The 10,392-nt window shown below is 33.1% G+C and overlaps 1 protein-coding gene across 1 annotated transcript; it reads left to right on the top strand.

Moving 5' to 3' along the window:
• Positions 1-1,477: 1,477 nt before the first annotated feature.
• Positions 1,478-8,753, top strand: LOC109589164 (TNF receptor-associated factor 5-like; the record flags this gene model as incomplete). Its single annotated transcript, XM_020005287.1, has 3 exons — positions 1,478-1,686; positions 5,937-6,009; positions 8,240-8,753. Coding segments are annotated over exons 1-3 (708 nt in total), but the record flags the coding sequence as incomplete, so codon positions are not given.
• Between the last annotated feature and the right edge of the window lie 1,639 nt (positions 8,754-10,392).

Here is a 10,392-nt window from a genome sequence, read left to right as displayed (position 1 = left end):
CGAGGTAGTCTTACTGCTCATATCAATGAGTGTCCATTAGAGCCAGTAGATTGTGTGTTTAGTTGGGCTGGTTGTAATGATAAGCCATTACGTAAAGATGTACATGAACACACTGCTGATACTAAACACATGACACTATTAGCTGTAGCTTGTGGACAATTGAAGAAAGAAAATGAACAAATGAAAGAAGAAATGACAAGAGAAAAAGCAAAAATAAAAGGAGAAATCAAGGAAGAGGTAGAAAAGCTAAGAAAACACGAATTTAAAATACGGCATTTGCTATGCAATAGCTGATTATCTATTGCTACCAATTGATATAAGAGAAAGAAGAGAAGCAATCCATTTTTATACCAGTGCATGTGGTCAGCACATGTCAGCTAGAGCAATGGAAGTGTTTTGGTCCATTAATCATTTGTTGTATTACTTGCATTTTATGAATGAAAATTTGATACATTTAATTCAAAGCTTCACAAGATATTTGCAGCATTTAACAATCAACATATACCATTAATAGAAGACACTGAAGCAAATTATAAAAAATTATACCATGATATTCTTAATACCATCAGAAGCTGTGATGATTCTAGACAACTGCCACCAGGAGCAATTAGAATAAAATAGCCACGATTCCAATGTATACATTAATTTTTAGGTTTGTTTAAAATATCACAATACATAACTAGAGACAGTATGCATATTTTATTCTACTTAATTTTAATTAGTTTAATGGTATAAAAATTTACATTTCACTCCATTATTAAGCTGCCATTCTCTTCCAAAAATAAGAAAAATAATAATACAAACAAAAATTAGTATGTCTTATTTGATTTCAATGGGCACAATTAAATTTAGTTTTCCTTGATTTGGTGCTAGGCCCTCTTTAACATTAAAATAATCCAAACAGTACAACATAAGACTACATACATTAAAGGCAAAACAATTTAAATTTGTAGTGTATATACATGTACAATGCAGTGTTTTATAGCTCCGTTGGTGTCATTGAATGACGTCATTAACGTATGATATATACCTACTCAGTAAGTCATTGTATAACGTATAGAGATGAAAAGCTATAAAACAGCATTTTTATAATGCAAAAATGACCCCAGACATGTATTGGATGTCAACTAGAATTTTAATAACAAGACACCATTCTCTATTCTATGATGCAGTTATGATGCTTGCATTTCAAAAAGAAAATCTAAACAGAGAGCTCCTAAAATGCTTACAAAGTTTTGTGATAACAATATTCCATTAATAAAAGACACTGAAGGTAATTACAAAGAATTACCTCACAATATTCCTGATAGGGCCAGCTTGAGAAGTAATTAAAAATTAATATTTTACTATTAATATTAACTCTATTCCTTCCATCATCTCTGTTCATGCTCATTAATGCTATTAGACATTATGCCTACAAATATAATGTAGTAAATACATGTATATGCAGACAAAAATGATGATTCAATTGCTTGTCATAACAGTCACATGTACACAGAGTTGATACAAACAAGTCAAATTAAATACTTCATCCTTATATAGTCCTTGATATCATCATAGTAATAATGGCTCAGTTCAGTATAGAAGAGCTTTCATTTGTTAAAGAATTGCCTGAGCATGTGGAGATAGAGTGTCCAGTTTGTCTTAATATCTTGACAGATCCTCATCTGGTGAGCTGCTGTGGACATAATTTCTGTGGGTCTTGTATTAAGAGAGTAAAAGCTAGTAATGGATCCTGTCCTATGTGTAAAGAGAAGGAATATCAATCATTTGTCGATAAGAAGTATTCACGCATTATCAATGGATTGGAGGTCTACTGCAGTAATAAGAAGAAAGGATGCCAATGGAAAGGAGAATTGAAGAATATGTCTACTCATCTTAATAAAGAGAAGAGAGAAGGAGAATGTCAATATGAAGAAGTAAAGTGTCGATATGAGAAATGTCAAGAGAGAAAGCAACGTATATATCTTAAAGATCATGAAGATAGAGAATGTTATCAATGTCCATTTCAATGCCAATACTGTGGGGAAGAAGGTACATTCCTCTCTATTACAAAGGATCATTATGAGGAATGTAGATACTATCCTGTTACTTGTCCTAAAAATGTTCATCTACTAATGTGCCACGATATCAAATTGCTGAAAACATTCATTAAACGAGTGTCCATTAGAGCCAGTAGATTGTGTGTTTAGTTGGGCTGGTTGTAATGATAAGCCATTACGTAAAGATGTACATGAACACACTGCTGATACTAAACACATGACACTATTAGCTGTAGCTTGTGGACAATTGAAGAAAGAAAATGAACAAATAAAAGAAGAAATGGTAATAAAGGAAGAAATGAAAAAAGAAAATGATAAGTTAAAGTGTGAAATTGCCAATATTCACAAAGTCATATCTGACAATTCATATCCAATATTACCAATTAGCATTAAAAATGAGAGTAAAGCAGTTCATTTTTATACTGGTGCATGTGGTCGGCACATGTCAGCTAAAGCAATAGTAGTAGCTAGTTATGTAGATTTCTTCATATTACTGGCATTTCATGAAGGGAAATTCGATAAATTTACACCAAAATTTAATCAATTATATGCAGTATATACAACATATTCAGTATACCTCTATCGATCGTATAGTGAAGATGAAAAAGAAGAAGAAGTAGAAATACATGATTCAGAAGCGAATCATATCACACCATTGATAGAAGACACTGAAGCTACTTACAAACAATTACCTTATGATATTCTTAATACCATAGAGTGCTATGATGATGATGATGATATTCCTCTACCAGATGGAGTAATTAAGGTAGAATTAGCAGCTGTAGGTTTTATAGATGTGGATCTTACAATTTGTTAATTAAGTCAAGTTACTTATAGTGTGCTACATCAATTCCTGACTTGCTCTTTGATTTCACTATTGTTAAACAATAATTGGTATTATTCTTATTTCTTTTTAAAAATACCCCTAATACAAATTAAATTAAATTTTAATAAATTAAAGATTAATTTTTGTTTTATCTTTTGTATTCACTATTATCAAAGAAACTTTTTCATTAGCCTATAGCAATGATGTAGAGAAAGCCATTCTATATCCATAAACCTTCAAAGTGAGTGTTGAATGGGGTGACAGATATAGAAGCCGAGACCACATTTGCCATTGTCATCGCTGCTCATGTGAATAGAGAGTGTCCATTAGAGCCAGTAGATTGTGTGTTTAGGTGGGCTGGTTGTAATGATAAGCCATTACGTAAAGATGTACATGTACACATTGCTGATACTAAACACACGACACTATTATAATAGCTATGAACTGTGGCTAGAAATTTCAACAAAATTGATAGGCTGGCACTAATAATAATAATGATGATGTAGCAGTAAATAAAAATATAAGTAGTATCATTTAATAGTTAAAGTAAAATGAAGAGAAAAGGGTTTAAATAACATTGACTGCATGGTTACATACAATTTTTAAATGAGAATAATGCTATTTCGCATGGAAAATATGAAATATCAATAGGTGTAATGATACTATAACTGCTTGTGGAGCAATAGAAATGTTGTCATCCATAATACCGACAATAAAAGACAATGCAATGAAGAAAATCAATGGTAAACAATAATAAGGAGATATCAAATAACAATGGGTGTGTCAGGCCTCAGTAATAGACCAGTAAATCAATATCAATGAGTAAGTATATTCATCAATCTGTTACCATTGGATACAGTAACTGTACACAAGATCAAGGGAATGGCTGGTAGCAATGGCTCAGTTCAGCAAAGAAGAGCTTTCATTTGTTAAAGGGCTGCCCGAGCATGTGGAAATAAAATGTCCAATTTGTCTTGATATCTTGACAGATCCTCATCTGGTGAGCTGCTGTGGGTATAATTTCTGTGGGCCTTGTATCGAGAGAGTAAAAGCTAGTAATGGATCCTGTCCTATTTGTAAAGAGAAGGAATATCAATCATTTATCGATAAGAAGTGTTCACGTATTATCAATGGATTGGAGGTCTACTGCAGTAACAAGGAGAAAGGATGTCAATGGAAAGGAGAATTGAAGAATATGTCTACTCATCTTAATAAAGAGAAGAGAGAAGGAGAATGTCAATATGAAGAAGTAAAGTGTCGACACGACAAATGTCAAGAAAGAAGGCAACGTAGATATCTTCCGAGTCATGAAGATAAGGTATGTATTCACCGTCCATTTCAATGCCAATACTGCAGTAGGAAAGGTACATACTTCTCTATTACAAAGGTTCATCATGAGGAATGCATGGAGTATCCTGTTACTTGTCCCAATAAATGTGTGTCTACTAATATGCCACGAGGTAGTCTCACTGCTCATGTGAATAGAGAGTGTCCATTAGAGCCAGTAGATTGTGTGTTTAGTTGGGCTGGTTGTAATGATAAGCCATTACGTAAAGATGTACATGTACACACTGCTGATACTAAACACATGACACTATTAGCTGTAGCTTGTGGACAATTGAAGAAAGAAAATGAACAAATAAAAGAAGAAAACGAAAAAATAATTTTTTTGGAAGAAGAACTAGAAAAATTAAAGAAAAAGTTCAAAACATTAGAAAATGATAATATAGTTTTAAAGGATCACATTCTCAGTAATGCCAAAGTTGAATTACCAGTTGAGATTACAAGAGGAATAGGAGCAGTTCATTTTGAATGTGGCCGGCACATGTCAGCTAGAATGATGGGACAGGATATAGAAGGAGGTTATGCAGATTACATTGTATTACTTGCACTTCATGAAGGAAGGTTGGATAAACTCAACCCAAAACCTCCTAAAATATTTGCAAAGTACAGAGGTAAAGTTACGCCATTAATTGAAGACACTGAAGCTACTTACGTAACATTACCTGATGATATTCTTAATACTATCAATATGGGTTGGGGTGATGTACCACAAGGAGTAATTAAAATACCATTAGGCAAGTACAGTATAATTGGTAGTGAAACAGTTACAATTTGTACTTAGCAACGATAGTGTGCATAATATAAGTAGTGGCATTGTTAATTGTTCCTATAATTCTTTTACATCTCCTTATCTTCATTCATCTTCCTTTACTACTGTAACTCTTCTCTTCCTTTGTTATCTATTGTTATAAACATTTTATTATGGTAGAGTGAAATCTATTCTGAACACCTCTAGACCCAATAATACTGTCCTGATTATGAACCTGTCCTTATTTCAGAGGTTCATTAATATACCGGTACATTTACATGTATATTGTATTGGATACTACCTGTCCTGATTATAGAGGTGTCCTTATTTTAGAGTGCTCACAATAGCAGGTTATATTGTATTAGTTTGAAAATGGTGTGTCACTCAATGTTTACTGTGGCTAGAAATTTCGACCAAATTGGTAGGCTGGCAGCAATAATGATAATTGATGTAATGTATAGTAAATACAAATAAGCAGTCTCAATGAAGGCTTAAAATCACACTGACTGGTGACATGTTCAATACAATTGTTAAAAAGAATACTGCCATTTTGTATAGAAAATATGAAATATCAATACATTTGTAGGTGTGTAACGATATTATAACTACTGGTGGAGCAATAGAAATGTTGTCAGCCACAATTGGTAATAGAAGGCAATGAGGTACTATACACACTGGTGTATGTAGCAATGTAGAAATGGTAAACAATAATAAGGAGATATCAAATAACAATGGGTGTGTCAGGCTTCAGTAATCATAGACCAGTAAATCAATATCAATGAGTAAGTATATTCATTAGTCTGTTACCATTAGATACAGTAACTGTACACAAGATCAAGGGAGTGGCTGGTAGCAATGGCTCAGTTCAGTATAGAAGAGCTTTCATTTGTTAAAGAATTGCCTGAGCATGTGGAGATAGAGTGTCCAGTTTGTCTTAATATCTTGACAGATCCTCACCAGGTCACATGCTGTGGACATAATTTCTGTGGGTCTTGTATTGAGAGAGTAAAAGCTAGTAATGGATCCTGTCCTATGTGTAAAGAGAAGGAATATCAATCATTTGTGGATAAGAAGTATTCACGCATTATCAATGGATTGGAGGTCTACTGCAGTAATAAGGAGAAAGGATGCCAATGGAAAGGAGAATTGAAGAATATGTCTACTCATCTTAATAAAGAGAAGAGAGAAGGAGAATGTCAATATGAAGAAGTAAAGTGTCGATATGAGAAATGTCAAGAGAGAAAGCAACGTATATATCTTAAAGATCATGAAGATAGAGAATGTTATCAACGTCCATTTCAATGCCAATACTGTGGGGAAGAAGGTACATTCCTCTCTATTACAAAGGATCATTATGAGGAATGTAGATACTATCCTGTTACTTGTCCTAAAAAATGTTCATCTACTAATGTGCCACGATATCAAATTGCTGAAAACATTCATATCAATGAGTGTCCATTAGAGCCAGTAGATTGTGTGTTTAGTTGGGCTGGTTGTAATGATAAGCCATTACGTAAAGATGTACATGAACACACTACTGATACTAAACACATGACACTATTAGCTGTAGCTTGTGGACAATTGAAGAAAGAAAATGAACAAATAAAAGAAGAAATGGTAATAAAGGAAGAAATGAAAAAAGAAAATGATAAGTTAAAGTGTGAAATTGCCAATATTCACAAAGTCATATCTGACAATTCATATCCAATATTACCAATTAGCATTAAAAATGAGAGTAAAGCAGTTCATTTTTATACTGGTGCATGTGGTCGGCACATGTCAGCTAAAACAATAGTAGTAGCTAATTATGTAGATTTCTTCATATTACTGGCATTTCATGAAGGGAAATTCGATAAATTTACACCAAAATTTAATCAATTATATGCAGTATATACAACATATTCTGTATACCTCTATCGATCGTATAATGAAGATGAAAAAGAAGAAGTAGAAATACATGATTCAGAAGCGAATCATATCACACCATTGATAGAAGACACTGAAGCTACTTACAAACAATTGCCTTATGATATTCTTGATACCATAGAGTGGTATGATGATGATGATGATATTCCTCTACCAGATGGAGTAATTAAGGTAGAATTAGCAGCTGTAGGTTGTATAGATGTGGATCTTACAATTTGTTAATTAAGTCAAGTTACTTATAGTGTGCTACATCAATTCCTGACTTGCTCTTTGATTTCACTATTGTTAAACAATAATTGTTATTATTCTTATTTCTTTTTAAAAATACCCCTGATGCAAATTAAATTAAATTTTAATAAATTAAAGGATTAATTTTTGTTTTATCTTTTGTCTTCACTATTATCAAAAAAACTTTTTCATTAGCCTATAGCAATGATGTAGAGAAAGCCATTCTAAATCCACAAACCCTCAAAGTGAGTGTTGAATGGGGTAACAGATATAGAAGCTGAGACTACATATGCCATTGTCATCGCTGCTCATGTGAATAGAGAGTGTCCATTAGAGCCAGTAGATTGTGTGTTTAGTTGGGCTGGTTGTAATGATAAGCCATTATGTAAAGATGTACATGTACACACTGCTGATACTAAACACATGACACTATTAGCTGTGAACTGTGGCTAGAAATTTGACAAAATTGATAGGCTGGCATTAATAATAATAATAATGATGATGGTAATGTAGCAGTACATAAAAATAAAAGTAGTATCATTAAATAGGGTAGTTAAAGAGAAATGAAGAGAAAATGGTTAAAAATAACTGTGACTGGTGACATGTTTCAATAATACAATTGTTACTAGAGACTACTGCTAATTTCTATGAAAAATATGAAATATCAATAGGTGTGTAATGATATATTATAACTACTGGTGGAGCAAAAGCAATTTTGTCATCCATAATACCGACAATAAAAGACAATGCAATGAAGAAATGGTAAACAATAATAGGGAGATATCAAATAACAATGGGTGTGTCAGGCCTTAGTATAATTATAGACTAATTGGGTAAATGAATTTATTTTCTAATCACTGAGTAAGTATATTCATTAATCTGTTACCATTGGATACAGTAACTGTACACAAGATCAAGGGAGTGGCTGGTAGCAATGGCTCAGTTCAGTAAAGAGCTTTCCTTTGTTAAAGAATTGCCCGAGCATGTGGAGATAGAGTGTCCAGTTTGTCTTAATATCTTAAAAGATCCTCATATTGTAAGCTGCTGTGGATATAATTTCTGTGGGTCTTGTATTGAGAGAGTAAAAGCTAGTAATGGATCCTGCCCTATGTGTAAAGAGAAGAAATATCAAGCAATACCTGACAAGAAGTGTTCACGTATTATCAATGGATTGGAGGTCTATTGCAGTAACAAGGAGAAAGGATGTCAATGGCAAGGAGAATTGAAGAATATGTCTACTCATATTAATAAAGAGAAGAGAGAAGGAGAATGTCAATACGAAGGAGTAAATTGTCGATATGTGAAATGTCAAGAGAGAAAGCAACGTAGATATCTTAAGTATCATGAAGATAAAGAATGTGATCAACGTCCATTTCAATGCCGATACTGTGAGGAAGAAAGTACGTTCCTCTTTATTACAAAGAATCATTATGAGGAATGCAGGCAGTATCCTGTTACTTGTCCTAATGAATGTTCATCTAATATTATGCCACGAGACTGGCTTAACGATCATGTGAATAATGATTGTCCACTAGGGCCAGTAGATTGTGTGTTTAGTTGGGCTGGTTGTAATGATAAGCCATTACGTAAAGATGTACATGAACACACTGCTGACACTAAACACATGACACTATTAGCTGTAGCTTGTGGACAATTGAAGGAAGAAAATAAAAAAATTAAACAAGAAATGAGAGAATTAATAAAAATAGAAGTGCAGGACAAAAATGATAAGATGAAAAAAGAAGTAGAAATATTGAAAAAAGAGAATTCAAAATTAAAAGAAGAAACTGTAACTCTAAAAGAACATGTTCATTATGCAATAGCTGATGATTCATACCTATTACTACCGATTACCATTACAACAGAAAGTAAAGCAGTACACTTTTATACTGGTGCATGTGGACTACACATGTCAGCTAGAATAACAAAAGAAGACGTGGTAACATTTGGTTCAAAATTCTTTGTAAATAATTGCTTTGTCTTGTTTGCTTTTCATGAAGGAAGATTTGATATGTTTGATCCGAAACTTCCTAAAATATTTGCAAAGTTTCAAGATAAAGATATAGCATTAATAAAAGAAACCGAAACTTATTATAAACGAGTACCTCATGATGCTCTTCACACCATTAGGGATGATTATTATGAAAGGGTAATTAAAATAAAATTAGAGACAATAGACACATTTCAAATGATGTATGGTAATAGTATAAGTGTAACTATTTATACAAAATAATGATAGCGTTGTCTTAATTTTTAACTTATTTATTAATAAATTAAATCAAATTCCTCAAATTCAGTTGAAGCACAGACAGGGGTGGGACAGAAACTTAAACCCAATGCTTTCTAAAGTCAATTGTGATAATGACATACCATCCTCACCGAGCACGTACCATCACCAAATCTTCTTACAAACAATTACCACATTATTTGTAATGGATATACTAGATCTAGTCATAACCAACATGAGTAATTAAAATTAAATTAGGCATGCACATTTCTAATGCATACCAGCACATGATAGGTCTAACTGTGGCACAACACACAATTTACATGATTTAACTCATAGCATCATCAAGAGTACTGATAATAATTGTATCAAATTCAGAAAACTCCCGTTGCATAGAGTATAGTAAGAACTAGCAATTTTATGGTAAATCTAATACCTTAAATGTGCATTCTATTATAGTGCAGGTAATAATGTCAGGCATGGCCTGCTTCATGCATGCATGTGCAGGCATCTTACATGCTGCCACCATAGATAGTATCTATGCAGCCATGCCTGTGCAGTCAGTGTGCACCTGTTCTCAATTCAATAAAGAAGAGCATTCTTTTCTTAAAGAATTGCTCGAGCATGTGGAGATAGAGTGTCCAGTTTGTCTTAATATCTTGACAGATCCTCATCTGGTGAGCTGCTGTGGACATAATTTCTGTGGGTCTTGTATTGAGAGAGTAAAAGCTAGTAATGGATCCTGTCCTATGTGTAAAGAGAAGGAATATCAATCATTTATAAGAAGTGTTCAGGTCTATTGCAGCAATAAGAAGAAATGATGTCAATAGAAAGGAGAATTGAAGAATAAGTCTACTCATCTTAATAAAAAGAAGGAGAATGTCAATATGAAGAAGTAAAGTGTTGATATCAATAATGTCAAGAGAGAAAGCAACGTAGATATGTTAAGTATCATGAAGATAAAGAATGTTATCAATGTCCATTTAAATGCCAATACTGTGGGGAAGAATGTAGGTTCCTCTCTATTACAAAGGATCATTATGAGGAATGC

This window comes from Amphimedon queenslandica, unplaced genomic scaffold, assembly GCF_000090795.2.
Source record: "Amphimedon queenslandica unplaced genomic scaffold, v1.1 AMPQUscaffold_11581_Cont14508, whole genome shotgun sequence".
In the NCBI taxonomy this organism is placed as follows: domain Eukaryota; kingdom Metazoa; phylum Porifera; class Demospongiae; order Haplosclerida; family Niphatidae; genus Amphimedon; species Amphimedon queenslandica.
This window is presented reverse-complemented; position numbering and strand designations above follow the sequence as displayed.